This window comes from Mobula hypostoma, chromosome 28 (genome assembly GCF_963921235.1).
Source record: "Mobula hypostoma chromosome 28, sMobHyp1.1, whole genome shotgun sequence".
NCBI lineage: Eukaryota > Metazoa > Chordata > Chondrichthyes > Myliobatiformes > Myliobatidae > Mobula > Mobula hypostoma.
Genome location: NC_086124.1, coordinates 1,396,877 through 1,419,614, shown reverse-complemented (window position 1 = coordinate 1,419,614; position 22,738 = coordinate 1,396,877). Strand labels below are relative to the sequence as shown.

Sequence of the window (22,738 nt, the reverse complement as noted above, 5' to 3'; positions counted from 1 at the left end):
TGGTGGCAGGGGAGAAGAAGCTGTTCCTGAAATATTGAGGTGTCCAGGTTGGAGTAGGTGCTGCCCCCAAGTGTTCACTCAGAGGGAGACGGGCTCTATTGGACTCTTTCATTGTGTGATTGTAACACCATCTGCGCTTGCTATCTTGTGTGTCCTTCGTGCTGTGTATGACTGTTGGTACTGTGTTTTGTATCTTGACCCTGGAGTATCGCTGTTTTGTTTGGCTGTATTCATGGGTATTCATGCATGGTTGATGGACAATTAAACTTGAATTGAATTGAGTGAGAGTCTTTAGGCGAGGTTTCTATGTTCTTTCCAGTTTGATCATTTTTCGATAAGTTTGGGAGGTGCCAGGGTGTGTGACTACACAGCATTTTGTGGTACGCTCTGTTGTTGTTGTTCATCCATCGTTGATGTCGATGAAGACCTCGACACCATAGTGACGGTGTCAAGATTAGCGCTTGATCTGGATTGAAGTGAGGGAGAGTTGCGCGGCGTCAGCCTCATTCTCTCTTCCCAATTCCCATCTGGATCCAGTGGCAAGACAGTGTCGAGATGGCTGGAGATGGGACTAGGCGCAGTGGATGACCAGGACATCTTCTGTGTCTTGTCCTGCTCTACACGTTCCACGACGTTTGCAGAGACTACCTTCTTGACCGTTGGACCTTCCATGGGTTTCGTCCGCTCAATCCGCCGGAGTCTGTCTTCACATGCTGGGATGGACAACTCCCTATCTCACCGAGGGTTTGAGACCCATCTGCTACCCTCACCTGGTTTAGCCGGCTTGTCGAAGCCGTCGCCCGGGGTGTGGCCGCTGTCACATGCAAACAGCTACGGGGAGCCACAGGTGAGAGCTGAGTGCCAGGTGGGGACCAAAGGTGGACAAACCGCCCTGAAAAGGACGTGACATGCTCCGCTCTGTACCACTGCATACGGGTGGCAAAGGGAATGGGCCCTCAGTGTGACTGGAGCACTGCCAGTCAAACAGACTCCACTGGCCTGACACTGGCAAGCTGCTTGTGACTTTCTGGAGATGCCCCAATCTGTTCAGGATGAGAGAATTCCATCATGCTCCTGACTTCTACTTTGAGGTCTAAAAGGTAAGACACTCACTGTGAGACCCCCAGCCTTTGACCTGCTCATAGGACCATAAGTCATAGGAGCAGAATTAGGCCATTCAGCCCATCGAGTCTGCTCCACCATTCCATCATGGCTGATTTTTCATCCCTCTCAACCGCATTCTCCTGCCTTCTCCCTGTAACCTTTCATACCCTTACTAATCAACAATCTATCAACCTCCACTTTAAATATACCCTATGACTTGGCCTCCATAGCTGCCTGTGGCAACAAATTCCACAGATTCACCATCCTCTAGCTAAAGAAATTCCTCCTCATCTCCGTTCCAAAGGGACATCTCTCTATTCTGAAGCTGTGTGCCCTCTGGTCCTAGACTCTCCCAACAACAGATGGTGCAATCCGGGGCATATTATGATCGAGGAACGTGTTTGCAGACTGGATATTGAACTTTTTACTGTTGGGCTTCGGCCACATTCCACCGTGATACAACACTTGGCAGCACGGGAGGTCGTTCCTGCCTGTGGCCATCGAACGTGAGCTCCTCCCGTGGAGGGTCAGATACCCTGAGCCAATAGACTGGTCCTGGACTTATTTTCCATCTGGCATAGTTTGCATTTTGTTGTTTGATTGTTGGGGCTTTTTGTATTGCTATATTTATGCTCTATTCTTGGTTGGTTAATAAAGTATATCTATCTATCTATCTATAGAAATTATCCTCTACACATCCACTCTGTCCTGGGCTTTCAATATTCAATACTCAGTAAGATCCCCCACCCCTATATCTTGTAACCATGGTATCTACATGGATGGTCCAGTTAAATGTTACCCACTGGTGACCTCTGGGGAACTGTCATTACTGAAGTTATTGAAAGTCAACCTAAATACATGGCTGATAGAAAAGTGGAAGGCTACGTGGGAGGTATTGCTGAGTCTCCATATGGGACTTGTATGACTGACAGGAGTGAAAACCAAGAGGAAGCTACTGACATGATTAAGGAAGCCCCGAACACCGCCAGGGGTGGAGGATCTTCATTGCCACCCTAAATGCCAGCAGCAGAATGGGCAACAAGAAAGATGTGAGAGGGGAGGGTTACATTGATCTTAGAGTAGGTTAAAAGTTGGCACAACATCATGGGCCAAATGGCCGATCTTGTTCTATGTTCTAAACTTGTAAAGAAAATATTAGCAAAAGACTATGGGTCCCTTCTTACAGAAACAGAAGTTATACTGAGGAATACAGAAAGGGCAGAGATTATTTTACATATTTTACCTGAACAGCAGAAAATATCAAACACCTTTGAGAACTGGAGAAGAGTGAATGAGCAACTGAAAGGGTATCTGGGGAAGTGAATGGCATTGAAAGGTCGTCAATGTCTCGGACAAGGTTAGAAATGTTTGTGGAGGCAGAGGATGTACTGGCTGCCGACTTACAATATTCCACAGGCTGAAGGAAAACAGACAAGAGGACAATGTCAGAGATGGTGGTGGAAAATTCTATTACACATCGAAGAAGTGTCTCGGCCCGAAACGGCAACTGTTTATTCATTTCCATAGATGCTGCCTGACCTGCTGAGTTCCTCCAGCACTGTGTGTGTGTTTTGTTTTACCACCTCGAGTTGAGCATCGTCTATAGAAATATTCTGTAGGGTTGGCTCTTTGAAATCTTCATGTTTGGGTCCCTCAACCATGCTCCAAATACCTAGGTTGAAGGCACATTCTGGAGCTGGTGTAGCTTTGCAGATACTACTCTCGCTCCTCAGGAACATGTACACAGAGCCACACTGTCTTTGGAGGGCTGCAGGTGTGGCAATAGGAGTGATGGGATTGTTCTGCTACGAGCTGAATGGTCTCCTCCAGGGCAGCATGGTAGTGTAGGGGTTAGCACAGCGCGTTACAGTACCAGTGACACAGGTTCAATCCCCACAGCTGCCTGTAAAGAGCTTGTATATTCATCCCGCGTCTGTGTGGGTTTCCTCCGGGTGCTCTGGTTTCCTCCCACAGTCCGGTTGGCAAGTTAATGGGTCTTTGTGAAATGTCCTGCAATTAGGCTAGAGTTAAATTGGGGTAACACACACAAGATGCTGGAGGAACTCAGCAGGCCAGGCAGCATCTATGGAAAAAAGTACAGTCGATGTTTTGGGCCGAAACCCTTCGGCAGTTAAATTGGAGGATTTCTGGGTAGCACAGCTCGATGGGCTAGAAGGGCCAATTCCAACTGCAGCTCAATAAATAAATAAATACATTCATAAATAACCATCCCCTGTGCTTGACCAGAGATGAACGATCTGGTGATTAACGGATGAGCACAGTAATCTGTCAGTCGTGAGATCACACACGTGCGCAGACAGTTCATACCTGTGTACGCACTGCCATCTTGTGGTTTGCTTGAAACACTGCAAGAGGCAGAGACATCTCTTGGTTTCTGAAGGAACTCCATCCAACACTGGAGAATTTTAGTAGCATTCCCAGTGGTTATTTCCATTAAAGGTGAAGAACTTTGCGATAAAACTACAACAAAGGCAATTCTCCCGCTATTAGAAGCAACCTCTCCATGTATGTTCTTTCATGAACATCTTCCGTGAAGCAAATTGTGCTGAACCGTCACTGCAGTGAGGAGCCAGGCGGAGGGGAGGCTGGTTTGGTGAATGGGCCGTGCTGGGGCATCACAAGACGCAATGTGTTCGAGCCGCCAGAGTCACAGACACTGCTGGAGGTGGAGTGAGCGTTTTGGAGAGGAGTCGATGTGGAAGAGTTTCGATGCCCGTACACCTAACCCGGATGCAAGATTGGATCACTCCAAGCTGAGAGTCGATTTGGTGAGATTGAGAAAAGCTCCAGGATTATCAGGGTGTCTGGATCCGGCCCCTAGAACGTGGCATTACTTGGTGCCTTGGACAACTTAACCGCCGGCACAGATAGACTGGAAGACTGAGTATCAGGTACAGAGGCAAGGGTCGGGCTGATTTTGCTCGCTCTCCCACAAATGTTTATCCCTTTCTCCGCAGCACCGAGACTGTGAACTGATCGGGCTACTGTGCATTTCTACCCCACTGGTGTGAAAACGGGGGACTGAGGCTTGCTTGGGCCTACTCCGCCTGCACCAGGAGTGGACCTGGGACTCGCCCGGTTTACGATGCTGCTGGCTTGCTTCTATGGTTTGCACAAAGTGTGTTTTTCCCTCTCATTTTGTGCACTGTGGTTTTCGGTCTTTTTAAAATAGGGTTATTCGAGTTTCTTGCTTTGTGGCTACCTGTAAGCAGACACATTTCAAGGTGTATAATTTATGCATTCTTCGATAATAAATGTGCTTTGAGTCTATCCTGGCTTTTCAAATCCAACAACCTTATCTGTAAAAAATTTCAAACATATTCCTCTACAATGATAATCTTAAAATTACACTATGAGCTGTCGATCGGTGCAAATACTTTAACTTAATGAACCTGAGCTAAAGTTTTGTCATCTAAGTGTAACTTTGAGCATTTCTTTCAGATTTCATCTTAGCCCTCCCGGTTGCAGTGAAAACTATCTTTATGGTAAAGACTCCAAGTAAACCCAGAATGATCAGCCCACATCGGCACTAAATTACCCAAGCATGCATTTGAATACATTGCTTTTGTCACTAAATTCCAAGAAAACTGAGTACTTAAGAACATAAAACCATAAAGCATAGCAGCAAAATTAGGCTGTTCATCCTTTCAGGTCTGCTCTGCTATTCCATCATGGCTGATTTATTATCCCTCTCAGCCCCATTCTCCTGCCTGCTCCCTGTTACCTTTGACACCCTAACTAATCAAGAACCTATGAACCTCTGCTTTAAATATACCCAATGACTTGGCCTCCACAACTAAGAACTTTCGTCAACTCAATAACAATTTTCTGACTTGGTAACTGTTTTGAACTTATAGATCCCTTGATTTTGAAAACACCTTCCAGGTTCTCAAACACCTTCATAACTTTCAGCACAGCCAACAGGTACCCTTTGGCGAAGGGTTTCGGCCGGAAACGTCGACTGTACTTTTTTCCATAGGTACTGCCTGGCCTGCTGAGTTCCTCCAGCATTTTGTGTGTGTTATTCTGTAAAATGAAGATGCTTTCAAAATAATAAAGTGAAAAGTTTCTAAATACCAAAATATTTGCTATAACGAGCAGTAAACAGTAAAAATCTAAATCAAATCAGTCTTTGGTGTGACCACTCTTTGCCTTTAAATCTACAGTAATTCTCTTAAATACACTGTAATGCAGTTTTATAAGAAAATCAGCTGGTCAGTTGTTCCTCAACATCTTGGAGAACTCTCCACAGTTCTTCAGCACACTTTGGTTGTCTTGCTTGCTTCTGTCTCTCCAGGTAATCCCAAACAGCCTCGATGATGTTGAGATCAGAATTCTACCATCTGAAACCAGATAAAAAATCTTGAATGCCTAAGACTTCTGCACAGTATTTTACATAATTTGTTACTCAGTGGAACAGTAGTTTGTCTTTTTTTTATTCCATTTTAACTATTTCCATGAAACTTTGGCTATTTGGGGCAGCCACTTAATTGGGCCAAAATATGCTGTTCCCGATATGTCCCAATCAGCTGGAATTTACTTTATTAATATTAATAACTTTACGAGAAGAGGTTTTGAAGAATTCAATGTTTCACTTGACCAAATGACATTAGGATCATCCAGCAACAATCAATGCTGCTGATTAGACTCCCAATACGATGTTTTACAATACAATCAATCTTTTCCTTGTACCTGCATCATCGCCTTAAAGCAGGGGTTCCCATATTTTTTATGCCATGGACCAATACCATATAAAAGGAGTCTGTGGACCCCAAGTTGGAAAACCTGCCACAAACTGAGCATTTAACATTTCAACTAAATGCTCGACAGGTCAGGCAGCATCCGTGGAGAATAAACAATATAGGGGACTGGCCTGGGAGTTGGAGGACTATGTGGGTGGGAGGAAAGGGGCTTGTTTAGTTGTGTTGATGTTGTAGTTGTTATGCTAAACATTGTAGGTATCCCGTGTTGGAGTTGCAATGTGTGACGATACTTGTTGGTTGTTAACGTAAATGACACATTTCACTGTGTGTGTCGATGTATATGTGATAAATAAATGAATCTGAATCTGATGTTTCGGGCCAAGATCCTCCATCAGTTCACAACAGGTGTTCCCAACCTTTTTTATGCCATGGACCCCTACCGTTAACTGAGGGGTCTGTGGAACCCAGATTGGGAACCCCCGTTTTCCGGCCACCACATTGAAACCGCTTCGGGTCTGTGGCTGTAGTTAGTACTTCACATTTTGTAAAAAATAAATTTAGTTTTGTAACTCAGCCATGGAATGCTCATTGTCTAATGGGATGGGTGGAGATTTTGTGGAATTGGTTGCTATTAAATTTGTCGGATCAATAAATCTAATCATTTACTTTTAGTCAAAATTTCACCTGAAGCTTAAAATGCAGTTATTATTGTTTCATCTAATGTCAAATGCTGAGTTCCTCCAGCATTTTGTGTGTATTACTCTGGATTTCCAGTATCTGCAGAATCTCTTGTGTTTATGTTATATTGTGTGTGATTTCGGCAGTCCCCACAGTTCTGGGCGGATCTCGGTCTGAAATGTCGACTGTGTATTCCTCTCCAGAGATGATGCCTGAACTGCCAAGTTCCTCCAGCGTTTTCTGCATGTTTATCTGGATTTCCAATCTGTGCAGAATATTCTTGCATTTAATTAACACCTATTGCTTTTTTTTGTGTAGGTGCTAAATTCCCCATCAAGTGGACAGCACCGGAAGCCATCAACTACGGCACATTCACCATCAAGTCTGATGTCTGGAGCTTTGGAATTCTCCTTACAGAGATTATAACGTACGGACGGATACCATATCCAGGTAAAAATCCAGCACTAACTGACGTATAAACTCTTCGAATCAGAATGTTCCGAATCAGGTTTATTATCACCGGCACGTGTCATGAAGTTTGTTAACTTAGTAGCAGCAGCATAATGCAATATATAATATAGAAGAAAGAAAATAAAATCATAATAATTAATAAATAAGTAAATCAATTACAGTATGTGTATATTTAATAGATTAAAAATCATGCAAAAACAGAAATAATATATATTTAAAAAGAGAGGTAGTGTTCAAGGGTTCAATGACCATTTTGGAATCGGATGGCAGAGGGGAAGAAGCTGTTCCTGAATCGCTGAGTGTGTGCCTTCAGACTCCTGTACCTCCTCCCTGATGGTAACAGTGAGAAAAGAGCATGCCCTGGGTGCTGGAGGTCCTTAATAATGGACACTGCTTAGCTTGTATTGACAACATATCAAAAAAGTTCAAAGTAAATTTTATTATCAGAGTACATACATGTCACCACATACAACCCTGAGATTCATTTTCCTGCTGGCATACTCAATAAATCTATAGAATAGTAAGTAAAATCGAATCAAAGAAAGATCAACCAGAGGGCAGAAGACAATTCAAAAGAGATATATTTAAAAGAATGTTTGGGGAAAATTTCTGCAGCTCACAGAACGCCACCGATGGTCACTGGCCCCATCTTGCTATAAACAGATATAGTTCGTTTGAAATGAAAGAGAAAACGGATCAATTGAGTGTTGCTTCTGCCGAGTTATCAAAGAACCAACGCGCACAGCAAACGATAAGCAGGGATACGGGCCAGCAGAGAAAACTCAGCTGTCCAGTTGGCTGGGGCCCAGCGGAAACTAGCGGCCAGAGTGAGAGGCAACCAATCAGAACGAGGAGTCGGACCAATAAACGCCAGCGCTCAGCAGAAACGACACTCGTTCGTGCACTGATGGTGTCACCTCGATTGGTGACAAAATGTTTGTGACGGAATCTCCAACAACCCTACGAACAAGTACATAGCTGGTGATATGGTGGGGGTGGCGGGGGCAACATATGTCCACTGACAAATTCCAAGGTTAGTTTATTCATAACTTACAAGAGTGGTATACACTTCTAGTGGGAAGGGCCAGACTGGAAATCTAGAAGAATAGTTTTATTTGCCACATGTCAATCGAAAGATGAAACAGATATCATCGTTTGTGTCAATGACCAACACAGTCTGAGGACGTGCTGGAGGCAGCCTGCAAGTGTTGTCATACTTCTGACGCCAACATAGTGTGCCCACGACTCACCAACCCTCACCCGTACATCTTTGGAATTTGAACCTGAGGGTTACAAGTCTAGGTGTTTCTCAAAGGTTCTCTCTGCCCTCGTTCTGATCACCGGGATCCCGGTGGGGACCATAAACAGGTTGTACTCTGGAAGACCTTTTACAGACAGCTGTGGAGGCCAAGTCATTGGGTATATTTAAGGCAGAGGTTGATTAGCCAGGGGGTCAAGGGTTACACGGAGAAGGCAGGAGACTTGTGTTGAGAGGGATAATGAATACGGTCAGAATAGGCAACAACTTCTTCCCTCCGGCCATTAGGCTTCTGAACTCCCTGTCACATCGCATTCCAAGTGTCACCGGATAATCTGTACTGTACCCGACAATATTTAATTTATGCACTTTACTTTGTTTATCCATGCGTAATTCATTATAGATTTAATTACTTTCCTTAGTTATTGTGTGTTATGTGTACTATTGTGCCTTGCACCTTGGTCCAGAGAAACATTGTCTCATTTGGCGCTATTCATATTCACATTTCAATGACAATAATCTTGACTTGAACTCAACCTTGACAGAATGGTCGAGTAGACTCGATGAGCTGAATAGCCTAATTCTGCTGCTATGTCTATACAAAGCTCCAGAGTAGTTTTACATCTTTCACATCCTTCAGAATAAATTAATTCTCTATTTATTTCATCGTTCAAAGATTTAAAATACAATTATCATCAAAGTTTTATGCAGTAGACAACCCTGAAATTCATCTTCCCCACAAACAGCCACAAAACAAAGAAAACCATGGAACCCATTCAAAGAAAAATATCAAATCACACCCCCACCCCAGCTAAAACAAATCCCACAAATTACAACAAAGAATATGACCTCAAGCACAGAATAGAAAACACAAAATCAAAGGACGTATTTCAGTTCAGCTCAATATTCAAGTGTTTTCTAAGACTTCATTTATTTTTAATATCTTCTGAAATATTTAAATGATGTTTTTTAATTGTATGTTTCTTTGAACAGTGTGGGTATTTTTCAGTATTTTCTATGGCCTTTGGGAGCTTGCCTCCGCTGCGGTTGGAGCATTCCTGTTGTGAGACTGAGCCTGCTGGGAGCCATTGATCCTCCTCTGTCTATCCGGGGACAGCGTGCCTTTGTAATATCCACCCAGGGATGTCCCTGCACCGGCCTCCTGGCTGTAAACTTAAACACAGGGCCCTGGGGATTTCCTTGGCTTGGTTTTCCACAGGACTCTCAGATCCCAGTGAGGTTGGGGGGAGATAGCAGGGAGCTGAGAATGGTCTCCCACTAAAAGCGGGCAGGCAGAGGCAAACCTGACACCCGGTGTTTGATAACACTCACTACTTCACCACAAGTTGACCAAACAACATTGGGATAATAGACAATAGGCAATAGGTGCAGGAGCAGGCCATTCGGCCCTTCGAGCCAGCACCACCATTCACTGTGATCATGGCTGATCATCCACAATCAGTACCCTTTTCCTGCCTTCTCCCCATATCCCTTCACTCCGCTATCCTTAAGAGCTCTATCTAACTCTTTCTTGAAAGAATCCAGAGAATTGGCCTCCACTGCCTTCTGAGGCAGAGCATTCCACAGATCCACAACCCTCTGGGTGAAAAAGCTTTTCCTCAACTCCGTTCTAAATTGTCTACCCCTTATTCTTAAACTGTGGCCTCTGGTTCTGGACTCCCCCAACTTCGGGAGCATGTTTCCTGCTTCTAGTGTGTCCAATCCCTTATCCAGCATTAAACTTCTTTTCTCGGATCAGAAATGACTAATATGAGGGGGCATAATTTTAGACTGATTGGAGGAAAGAAGTTGGTTTTTCACACAGAGAGTGGTGAATGTGTGAAATGACCTGCCAGGAGGGGAGGTAGAGACAGATACATGAGGGACATTTAGGAGATTCTTAGACAGGTATGTGGATGACAGAGAAATGGCAGGCCATGTGGGAGGGAAGTGATAGACTGATCTCAGAGTAAGTTAAAAGGTCGGCTTATCAGAATCAGAATCGGGTTTAATATCACTGGCATGTGTCATGAAATTTGTTGTGCTTGCCGCAGCAGTACAATGTGATGCACAATAACAGAGAAAAAACGTGAATTGCAGCAAGTATAAATATATAATAAATAGCTAAATTAACTAAGTACTGTAGTGCAAAAATAGAAATAAAAAAGTAGTGAGGTAGTGTTCATGGGTTCAATGTCCATTCAGGAATCAGATGGCAGACAGGAAGAGGCTGTTCCTGAATCACTGAGTGTGTGTCTTCAGGCTCCTGTACCTCCTTCCTGATGGTAGCAATGAGAAGAGGGCATGTCCTGGGTGATGGGGGTCCTTAATGATGGAGGCCACTTTTTTGAGGCATCACTCCTCGAAGATGTCTTGGATACTACAGAGGCTGGTGCCCATGATGGAGCTGACTGAGTTTACAACTCTCTGAAGCTTATTTCGATCCTGTGCAGTAATCACATCACCCCTCCATTCCAGACGGTAAAGCAGACAGTTAGAACGCTCTCCGCGGTACATCCATAGAAATTTCTGAGTGTTTTTGGTGACGTACCTAATCTCCTCAAACTCCTAATGAAATATAGCAGAATAAATTCTGGCTGAAGAGTCTGTATTATGCTGTAAAGCTCTAAGTTCTATGTTCCGTGTTCTACGTTTAATTAACCATTGCGGATCAGACTCCCAATACAATGTCCTACCTTGTCCCTGTCCTACCTTGTCCCTGTCCTACCTTGTCCCTGTCCTACCTTGTACCTGTCCTACCTTGTACCTGTCCTACCTTGTCCCTGTCCTATCTTGTACCCTGAACTTAAAGGCAAATGAGACATTAATACTTGCAGCACATCTTCTCCGCTACCCGGCATTGGTTGTCGGACAGCCACAAGCTGTTAATAAACACTTGAACTGGGAGCTCAGTTTGGCTCTGAATTATTGGCCTCATTCATGTGTAATGGGGAGTTGCCACAGAATCTGTTGCCACCGCAGCCCCCACCCCCCCACCACCCCCAAAGTTTGGATTCCATCAGTAGCTGCGGATCGGTGGCTGAGGAGGTTTCCAAGCTGGGCTTCTGTGACGTGAGGACCGCACTCCCATTCCTGGAGCACTTCAGCCATGTTTCATTTTCTGAGCTCTCCCCCATCGTTGGCAGGACCAAGAGTCACAGCCCTAAGCAGCTCTAGATCCAGATGATCCTCCTCCCTTTGGAACCTGAGACAATAAGACTGGCTGACCAATAAAATTATTGAACTGAGATGAGAGTTTTAATTCCCTTTTATATCCGGACTGTTCAATTTCAGTAGGTGGTGTTCTGACTTTAGCTGGAATGCTTGGTTTTTGCTATTGCTTGCTTGGTGGGAGAGAGTCAATGCTCTTGCTGGTGCAAGTGGGTTAATGTTGCTGCTGTTGTTTGTACACGAGAGGGGGGCTTTGGGGTTCTGATATTAATATCGTTCATTCTTTGAGGTTTCTTGTTTCGTGGATGTCTGTGAAGAGTAAGAATTTCAGGTTGTATACTGTATACATTCTCTGATATTAAATTGAACCATTTGATTTAAATCGCTTCTCTGCTTGTCAGATCTTTGGGAGTGGGGTCGAATTCAATTGTTATTTTAATCAAGTCCAATTTTTCCCAAGTCAATGGGCTGTTATATATATTTTAAAGGCGGCTCTCTCTTTACGACAATCACGTGTCTTCTTTCTCTCTAAGTCTTCACCTCTCCTTATCATTGCACACAGGAATGACCAATCCGGAGGTGATTCAGAATTTGGAGCGGGGCTATCGGATGCCAGCACCTGAAAACTGCACGGCGGAACTTTACGAAGTGATGATGCGGTGCTGGAGAGAAAAGCCCGACGATCGGCCGACGTTTGAGTATCTGCAGAGTGTACTGGAGGACTTTTTTACAGCCACTGAGGCTCAGTACCAGCAGCAGCCGTAAGGAGCAACACCCGTCCGCGACTCGACCCTCTGCACGCTTTACCAACATTGTACAACCAAGAAAATACGTTTGAAATTTTGTAAGATAGGAACCATGGCAGCCAATTAGTGTAGAGCAAGGCTCACAAAAAGCAATGCGATAACGACCAGGTAATCTGTTTAGTGAGGTTCCGCAATGTATGAGTGGCTTTCTGGAAAACTCTGCTCTTCAAAATAGTGTCTTGGCAAAGCTGTCTCCCATGTGTCAGCCTAGCAATTCCTGCTCTGGGAATTACATAGAGCGTTACAGCACAGTACAGAGCCTTCGGCCCACAATGTCGTACCGACCCTTTAACCTACCCTATGATCAACCTAACGCTTCCCTCCTACATAGCCCTCCATTTTACTGTCCTCCACGTTCCTATCCAAGAGTTTCTTAAGTGCCCCTGATGTATCTGCCTCTTTCTTCAGCCCTCTCAGCATGTTCCAGGCACCTGCCACTCTGTGTAAAAAATACTTACCCCCTGACAACCCCTTCTAATGTCCTCCAATCACCATAAGAATCTTCCAGATGCTCATTTTCACTCCCTGATCATCCTCCCACCTCCTTTCCATGCACTAGAGGGGATACAACACATGTCTTCTCACCTGGTGACCCACAAGAACTAGAGAGATATTTAAAATCCCAGTTCTGCAGGAGGCAACACACACAAAATGCTGGAGGAACTCAGCAGGTCGGGCAGCATCTATGGAGAAGAATAACGAGCCAATGTTTCAGGACGAGACCCTTTATCAGCACCTGAAAGAAGGGGGCAGAAGCCAGGATAAGAAGGTGGGGGAGGGGAAGGAGGTCAAGCAGACAGGTGAAAGGTGAGACCAGGTGAGGAGGAAGGTGGGTGGGTGGGGGAGAGGGAGAATGAAGTGAGAAGCTGGGAGGTGATAGGTGAGACCAGATGAGGGGGAAGGTGGGTTGGGTGGGGGAGAGGGGGATGAAGTGAGAAGCTGGGAGGTGATAGGTGAGATCAGGTGAGGGGGAAGGTGGGTTGGGGGTGGGGAGAGGGGGAATAAAGTGAGAAACTGGGAGGTGATAGGTGAGATCAGGTGAGGGGGAAGGTGGGTTGGGGGTGGGGAGAGGGGGGATGAAGTGAGAAGCTGGGAGGTGATAGGTGAGATCAGGTGAGGGGGAAGGTGGGTTGGGGGTGGGGAGAGGGGGAATAAAGTGAGAAACTGGGAGGTGATAGGTGAGATCAGGTGAGGGGGAAGGTGGGTTGGGGGTGGGGAGAGGGGGGATGAAGTGAGAAGCTGGGAGGTGATAGGTGAGATCAGGTGAGGGGGAAGGTGGGTTGGGGGTGGGGAGAGGGGGATGAAGTGAGAAGCTGGGAGGTGATAGGTGAGATCAGGGGAGGGGGAAGGTGGGTTGGGTGGGGAGAGGGGGATGAAGTGAGAAGCTGGGAGGTGATAGGTGAGATCAGGTGAGGGGGAAGGTGGGTTGGGTGGGGAGAGGGGGATGAAGTGAGAAACTGGGAGGTGATAGGTGAGATCAGGTGAGGGGGAAGGTGGGTTGGGGGTGGGGAGAGGGGGAATAAATTGAGAAACTGGGAGGTGATAGGTGAGATCAGGTGAGGGGGAAGGTGGGTTGGGGGTGGGGAGAGGGGGAATAAAGTGAGAAACTGGGAGGTGATAGGTGAGATCAGGTGAGGGGGAAGGTGGGTTGGGGGTGGGGAGAGGGGGGATGAAGTGAGAAGCTGGGAGGTGATAGGTGAGATCAGGTGAGGGGGAAGGTGGGTTGGGGGTGGGGAGAGGGGGAATAAAGTGAGAAACTGGGAGGTGATAGGTGAGATCAGGTGAGGGGGAAGGTGGGTTGGGGGTGGGGAGAGGGGGATGAAGTGAGAAGCTGGGAGGTGATAGGTGAGATCAGGTGAGGGGGAAGGTGGGTTGGGGGTGGGGAGAGGGGGAATAAAGTGAGAAACTGGGAGGTGATAGGTGAGATCAGGTGAGGGGGAAGGTGGGTTGGGGGTGGGGAGAGGGGGAATAAAGTGAGAAACTGGGAGGTGATAGGTGAGATCAGGTGAGGGGGAAGGTGGGTTGGGTGGGGGAGAGGGGGATGAAGTGAGAAGCTGGGAGGTGATAGGTGAGATCAGGTGAGGGGGAAGGTGGGTTGGGGGTGGGGAGAGGGGGATGAAGTGAGAAACTGGGAGGTGATAGGTGAGATCAGGTGAGGGGGAAGGTGGGTTGGGGGTGGGGAGAGGGGGGATGAAGTGAGAAACTGGGAGGTGATAGGTGAGATCAGGTGAGGGGGAAGGTGGGTTGGGTGGGGGAGAGGGGGATGAAGTGAGAAGCTGGGAGGTGATAGGTGAGATCAGGTGAGGGGGAAGGTGGGTTGGGGGTGGGGAGAGGGGGATGAAGTGAGAAACTGGGAGGTGATAGGTGAGATCAGGTGAGGGGGAAGGTGGGTTGGGGGTGGGGAGAGGGGGAATAAAGTGAGAAACTGGGAGGTGATAGGTGAGATCAGGTGAGGGGGAAGGTGGGTTGGGGGTGGGGAGAGGGGGAATAAAGTGAGAAACTGGGAGGTGATAGGTGAGATCAGGTGAGGGGGAAGGTGGGTTGGGTGGGGGAGAGGGGGATGAAGTGAGAAGCTGGGAGGTGATAGGTGAGATCAGGTGAGGGGGAAGGTGGGTTGGGGGTGGGGAGAGGGGGATGAAGTGAGAAGCTGGGAGGTGATAGGTGAGATCAGGTGAGGGGGAAGGTGGGTTGGGTGGGGGAGAGGGGGATGAAGTGAGAAGCTGGGAGGTGATAGGTGAGATCAGGTGAGGGGGAAGGTGGGTTGGGGGTGGGGGAGAGGGGGGATGAAGTGAGAAGCTGGGAGGTGATAGGTGAGATCAGGTGAGGGGGAAGGTGGGTTGGGTGGGGGAGAGGGGGATGAAGTGAGAAGCTGGGAGGTGATAGGTGAGATCAGGTGAGGGGGAAGGTGGGTTGGGTGGGGAGAGGGGGATGAAGTGAGAAGCTGGGAGGTGATAGGTGAGATCAGGTGAGGGGGAAGGTGGGTTGGGGGTGGGGGAGAAGGGGGATGAAGTGAGAAGCTGGGAGGTGATAGGTGAGATCAGGTGAGGGGGAAGGTGGGTTGGGGGTGGGGGAGAATGAAATGAGAAGCAGGCAGGTAGAAGAGATGATTTGCAGATTGTGTTCAGGTCTAGCTTGGTGAAACCTAGCACTGAATGGGTGATCAGAGAATATCTGAAGAATATTTTAGATTTGCAATGCTACAGCATGGGGGCTGGTTGCTATTCCTTCCAACTTCCCACACACACTTGGAAAAATGTATAATTCCCTCACAGAGATATGAGTTACTTCAATGGATAACCCCTGGGAGGTTTGATACATTTCTGCCACAATTTTTGCAATATATGCTCTATTGAAAGCACTGGACAGGCTCTCATCAAATCACAACAACTTTCATCTTTTTTTTCCTTTTTAGTTTCCTTAGTGATCCACTGAATATCTTTAACATGACAAAATCCATCCCAAAATTCAAACTGCTTGATAAGTGAGATGAATCTCCTCCCTGGCGTTATGCTTGGTGTAAATGGTTTGCTTCAGGATGTGTGGCGCCAAGTGTTGGACTTTTTGGTCAGCAGAGTCGAATAGTTTCTGGGTCCATGCTCCTTGATTTCCCCTTTCACTGCCACAGTAATTAGAAACAAAACTCTGAGGGTCTTCCCACTTCCTGACTCTCAACCAGGATCCTCATAAATCCATCAAATCTGGGTACTTCTTCAACATAAAAGAGCTTTCTGCATCCACGGCACCTTCAGGTAGTGAGATCCAGATCTCAACATTCAACGGCAGAATATTGTTCCTCTCTAGTTCCCCTCTAATTCTTTTAACTATGGATCATTGAACAGCCTAGATAGAGTTGGCATGCAGAGAATATTTCCTATAGTGGGGGAGTCTGGGACCAGAGGGCACAGCCTCAGAATAGAAAGACGTCCATTTAGAACAGAGAAGAGGAGGAATTTCTTTAGCCAGAGGATGGTGAATCTGTGAAATTCATTGCCACTGATTGCTGTGGAGGCCAAGTCATTGGGTATATTTAAAGTGGAGGTTGATAGTGGTTGATTTGTAAGGATGAGAAAGGTTAGTAAGGAATAGAATGCAGGAGAATGGGGTTGAGGTGGAAAATAAACAGCCATGATCAAACAGTGAGGTAGACTCAATGGAGCTGAATAGCCTAATTCTGCTCCTTTGTCTTATGAAAAGTTAACACACAGATTAGGTGGACAAACATGCAGGCAAATGGCCTTTGCTAAAAGAAGATTTGAGTACAACAGGTGAGTCATCTTGTAGCAACTTTATAGGGCATGGTAGGAAAGCATCTGCACACGTGGAAAGGATCGCTCAAAAGAGACAACCCTATTACTCTACAGCGGTGAAGTTTCACAGTTTGGTTCTTGAGATGGACATTTTGTCATTTAAGAAGAAAAATAAGCAAATTTGAACTATACTGTCTGGAGCTAAGAATGAGAAATGGTCTTACTGGACTGTGTAAAATTCTTAAAGGACCTGATAGAGATTCTCTGGATCAGCTGCTTTTAAAAAGACTCAGTACCTTATACATTCCCAGCTTTACAACCTGACACATTGCTCTGATTCGCTCCCCACAGGTGCTGCCAGATCTGATGAATATTTCCAGCACTTTGCTTTTATACTTTTCAACAGATCTCCACTAGATTATAAAATCTAGTGATTTCTCATCTCTCAGATCTCTCAATATAGATTACAAAGTCATTACTATTAAGGTCTAGAGGTTAGACCAGATTGGAGCATATTCTTTTATCAAAACTATTACTGTTCCACATCTTCATACTAGAATCATAGAGTCATAGAAAAGTACAGCACAAAAACAGACCCTTCAGCCCATCTAGCCCATACCGAGCCATTTAAACCACCTACTCCCATCGTCCTGCACCAGGACCATAGCATGCCATACCACTACCATCCATGTACCTATCTAAACTGGGCTTAAACATTGAAATCGAGCTTGCATGCACCACCTGCACTGGCAGCTCATTCCACACTCTCACAACCTTCTGAGTGAAGACGTTTCCCCTTATGTTCCCCTTAAACTTTTCACCTTTCACCCTTAACCCATGACATCTGGTTGTAATCCCACCCAACATCAGTAGAAAAAGCCTGTCTGCATTTACCCTACCTATCCCCCTCATAATTGTGTATACCTCTATCAAATCTCCTCTAAATCTTCTACGTTCCAAGGAATAAAGTCCTGACCTATTCAATCTTTCCATATAACTCAAGTCCTCCAGACCCAGCAACATCCTTGTAAAGTTTCTCTGTACTCTTTCAACCTTATTTACATCTTTCCTGTAAGTAGATGAGGAAAACTGCACATAATACTCGTAATTAGGCCTCAATAACATCTTATACAAATTCAACAATGCTCAGTACTGGACTTTATGAAGGCTAATGTGCCAAAAGCTTTCTTTACGACCCTATCTACCAGTGATGCCACCTTCAATGAATTATGGACCTGTATTCCCAGATCCCTTTGTTCCACCACACTCCCCAGTGCCCTACCGTTCACTGTGTAAGACCTACCCTGGATGGTCCTATCGAAGTACAATACCTCGCACTTGTCTGCGTTAAATTCTATCTGCTATTTTTCTGCCCATTTTTTCAGCTGGTCCAGATCCTGCTGCTGCAAGCCATGATAGATTTCCTTGCTGTCCAATCATAGCTTTCAGGTAACATTGCTGAATGGGGGAGGGGTTCATTGAAACCTATTGAATATTGAAAGACCTAGATAGAGTGGATGTGGAGAGAGAAATTCTAGGACCAGAGGGAAAAGCCGCGGGGTAAAAGGACTTCCATTTAGAACAGAGATGAAGAGGAATTTCTTTAGCCAGAGGGTGGTGAATATGTGGAATTTGTTGCCACAGGCACCTGTGGAGGTCAAGTTATTGAGTATACTGAAAACAGAGGTTGATTGGTTCTTGATCAAAGATGATGGGGAGAAGGCAGGAGAATGGGGTTGAGAGAGATAATAAATCAGCCATGGTAAAATGATGGAAAAGGCTCAATGGGCTGAATGGCCCAAGTCTGCTCCAGTGTCTTGTGGTCTGAACAGTATATTTCCTTTTGCTCTTTGGTTGACAATGACATCGGTGATCGTTGTGTTTCCATGACCATAATTGTTCTTGGCAAGTTCTCCTACAGAAGTGGTTTTGCCATTGCCTTCTTCTGGGCAGTGTCTTTACAAGATGGGTGACCCCAGCCATTATCAATACTCTTCAGAGATTGTCTGCCTGGAGTCAGTGGTCACGTAACCAGGACTTGTGATGTGCACCAGCTGCTCGTACGACCATCCACCACCTGCTCCCATGGCTTCATGTGACCCTGATCGGGGGGGGGGGGGAGGAGCGGGGGAGGTTAAGCAGGTGCTACACCTTGTCCAAGAGTGAGCTGCAGGCTAGTGGAGGGAAGGAGCACCTTACACCTCCTTTGGTGGAGATGTACCTCCACCCCACAGCCTGATCATCTTGTACATCTTCCTAAAAAATGAATATTTGCAAGTTGTGTTTCAATTCTGCACGAATATCAGTGGGAGGATCCATTTGCTAGCTGGCAGAGAGGTTTCCACGCTTGTGTGATGTGAGCTGAAAGTGAGTGCTCTTTCCACCCCGAAAGCCTTCTGTTACAAGCTGCCACTCCGATTGATATCCATATGTTCAGACACTGTGCTAGGTCATAGATTAGATGTCTTCATTTTTTTTTCTTCTGTTGCATTGATTCCTTTTAAACAGAACAACATATTGGATTTCTCAATCCATCAAATTAATTGAAATTTCTGCTGGAATTTCCTTCTGAATCTCACATTTTGCACAGATATACATGTTAAATGGTAATTAGAGATTTTGTAGATTTTTAACTCCTCCTTAAATCTTTTGTACTTTTGAGTTCTTTTTAAAAAGATGAATAAAAGAGATGAAATAAGAATTCTGTTTTGTACGTGGTTATTCATTCCTTTTGCAATAGGATCAAAAAGAATCCTGCAATCATAGTTCAACGAATATCTGTTATCTGTCAAGTAGGGGACTATGCACAATCCTGATTTGATGGAGACAGACGCGAGAGCACAGCAGAACATCTGGAAAACTTTTGAAATGCCCGCTTCACTGCCGCTGCTACTGTGTGCTAACTGGAATCTCCGGAGCCGAAGGCCCCGAAATCCTCAGCTTTGCATGTTTCAGCGGCTGGAGAGAGGTCGAAGGCGCTTGGCAGAGGATGGTGCTGGGAGGCTGTATCGGGGAGGCTGCTCGGAAGCTCAGAGTTTCGGACGGATGGACTCGGGGTCGGCTGTGGTCGGCTGCTTCCAAGGCATCGGCAAGTTGATGGTGCCTGGAGGTTTATGGCAGGGAGTTTCTCCCTTTTGCCACCTGCTATTGGGGACTCGGGAGAGGATCGACTTGGGGCTTTGAGAACTTTTTTTTACTGTGCCTGTGGTCTGTTCTTTATCAAATTATGGTATTGCTTTGCACTGCTGTAACTATATGTTACAATTATGTGGTTTTGTTAGTGTTAGTCTTTGGTCTGTCTTGTTTCCTGTGATATCACTCCGAAGAAACATTGTATCATTTCTTAATGCATGTATGCATTTCTAAATGACAATAAAAGAGGACTGAGTGTTCTCATAATCTAATCTAAAAAAAAGTTCAAACTAAATTTATTATCAAAGTATGTTCTGTATATGTCAACATATACCCTCCTCGCGGGCATTCAAAGTACGTGTATTGTTGAAGTATGTGTACATTATACAACCTCGAGATCCATCTCTTTACAGGCAACTACAAAACAAAGAAACCCCAAATGACCCATTAAAAAAACATCAAACTCCCAATGCGCAGAGAGAGAAAAAACACGAATCCTGCAAACAATAAAAGTAAGCAAATGGCTTCAGAACCGAAGTTTTATGAAAGACATGAAGCCAGGCATCACTGTGGCTAGAGCAGACCACAGCCTCAGTTCAGCGCAGAGCTGGGTAAAGGTCACTGAGCAGCAAGCAAAACCAGCCCGTCCCTCATCTCCAGTCCTGACGCACTGACCTTCTCAATCTGATTTAAGTCATCCAGACATCCTCACTCTCGGACTGTTCCCACCACCATCACTCAGCCGGTACTCGACTTTTTCAGCTTGGCCCGGTGCTTAAATCGATCAGACATCGGGACTTCCCTCACTCCCGCCTCAGCCTCCGCTTCCCTCCGCCATGCCTTGCCTGCACCTCCACCTCCGCTCGTCTGGCCTGGCCTCCTCCCACCTCCGCTCCCCTAGCCTAGTCTCTGCACGCCTCTCCATTGTTAACAGTGATCGTTATTAATAAGGTGCTATCAACCAGGCATTTAGTTGTTTCCATTGCTTTGCTTGCTGCCGATAAGTAGTCGCTGTCATCACCAGTGCCATCTTAAACCAGAAGCATTCAGGGTAAATACAAAGGAATCAATGAAAAACTACAAAGATTTAAGTAAAAACCAAAATGCAAAAGAAAACGAGCTGCAAATACAAAAAATGGATAACAGTAATAATAAATAAATAATAAATAACATTGAGAAGGTAAGTTGTAGAGTCCTTGAAAGTGAGTCCAGAGGTTGTGGAATCAGAGCAGAGTTGAGGTGAGTGGAGTTCTCCACACTGGTTCAGAAGCCTGATGACTGAGGGTAATAACTGTTCCTGAAGCTGGTGGTGTGGGACCTAAGGCTCCTGAGGGAGAAGACAGCATGGCCTGGATGGTAGAGGTCAACATTCTCCGCACTCTGACTGTCTCAACTCCTCAGATGCCTTGCTGCCCTTCTGGAACTTATTATCCTTGCTTTTGGGAACACCTTCCAAGTTCTCAAACACCTACATAACTTCCAACACACCCAACAGGCACACGGGGACACTGACATGTCACGTCCTCTCTGAGCCACGTGACATCCTGATTGGTTACTGGGTCTGAATTTTGGAATTCTTCCCGACAATATTTTGGGATATTTTCATCAGGCTAACTGCAGTGGCTGAAGACAGCGATTGAAATGGGTTTGCTCAGCACAGAGCAGAACTTGGCAGCTGAAACGTATCAGTGGCTATAAACAGTCTGTGGCTGTGAAGTGTTCTGTTTTCTCGTACGTTTTGCAAGGTATTCTGAAAGAAACTCTTCAATGTCTTGATACAATGTCACTTCCTATATCCCTTGTGACTTATGAAGTGTTTATTAACAGGATAAAATGTATTAATCATCTTTGAATCCATCCAAAGTTACATCTCTGTCAAAAGGCAGAAATTTCCAGTGGCTATCCATTTTAATTCCACCCCCATTCCCATTTTGACATGTCTCTGGCCTCCTCTACTGTCACAATGAGGCCACACTGAGGTTGAAGGAGCAACTTCTCATTTTCTGGCTATGTAGCCTCCAACTTGATGGCACGAACATCAATTTCTCTATAATTTCCAGTAATTTCTTCCCCTTCTTGTCTTTCTTTTTCCATTCCTCATTCTGGCTCCCCTCACCCCTTCCCTTCTCCTCAAATGCCTATCACCTCCTTTGGTTCTTCTCCTTCTCTTCCTCACTTGGTCCACTCTCCTCTCCTGTCAGATTCCTCCTTCCCCAGCTTCTCACTTCAGACCCTCCTCCCAGCCCACCCAACTTCCCCTTCAGCTGGTCTCACCTATCTCCTGCCTCCTTCTTACTCTGGCTTCTGGCCCCTTTCTTTCCAGTCTCGATGAAGGGTCTTGGCTCAAACTCTGTGGGTTTCCCCCCACATTCCAAAGACGTGTGGGCTAGCAGGCTAATTGGTCGCAAGGGTGTAATTGGTGGGCGCAGGCTCATTGGGCCAGAAGGATCTGTTACTGAGCTTTAACTCCAAATAAAACAAAAATCTTCATGATCTAAGTGGTAAGGTTGCTTAATTTTTGAGCTTGGTGCTTAAGCATTTGGAAGGTCTCTCTGCCCTTCATTTGTGACAGTTACCAGGAGTGTTGTACACAAAGGGCCTGAAACATTGTTAAGGATCCCTACCACCCATTCCACGATCTCTTTGACCCACTGCCGTCAGGAAGGAGGTAGAGGAGCATCAGGACCGGCACTAACAGACTGGGTAACAGCTTCTTCCCTCAGACTGTGAGACTGATGAATACCTGTCACCACCGAGGTCTCATCACTAGGACAGTGAGCTGTTTACTTGTGCTGCACACTATATGCATTCCGAATTACAAACGTTTGTATATTTTAAGTTATTTGCAGTGTGTGTGATATATATATTGTTGGTGTAGTCATAGTCATAGTCAAAGTCATACTTTATTGATCCCAGGGGAAATTGGTTTTCATTACAGTTGCACCATAATTAGATAGCAATAAAACCATAAATAATTAAATAGTAATATGTAAATTATGCCAGTAAATTATGAAATAAGTCCAGGACTAGCCTATTGGCTCAGGGTGTCTGACCCTCCAAGGGAGGAGTTGTAAAGTTTGATGGCCACAGGCAGGAATGACTTCCTATGACGCTCTGTGCTGCATCTCGGTGGAATGAGTCTCTGGT

At 45.7% G+C, this 22,738-nt stretch overlaps 1 protein-coding gene across 2 annotated transcripts in view; it reads left to right on the top strand.

Moving 5' to 3' along the window:
• Nucleotides 1-13,027, top strand: part of LOC134339060 (proto-oncogene tyrosine-protein kinase LCK-like) — a 101,631-nt gene extending 88,604 nt beyond the window's left edge. For both annotated transcript variants that reach the window (XM_063035340.1, XM_063035339.1), the window contains exons 12-13: nucleotides 6,825-6,956; nucleotides 11,969-13,027. In XM_063035340.1, coding sequence (XP_062891410.1) covers nucleotides 6,825-6,956; nucleotides 11,969-12,171 — 335 coding nt within the window. In that variant the 3' untranslated portion in view covers nucleotides 12,172-13,027. The remainder of the gene's footprint in view (nucleotides 1-6,824; nucleotides 6,957-11,968) is intronic.
• The last annotated feature ends 9,711 nt before the right edge of the window (nucleotides 13,028-22,738 follow it).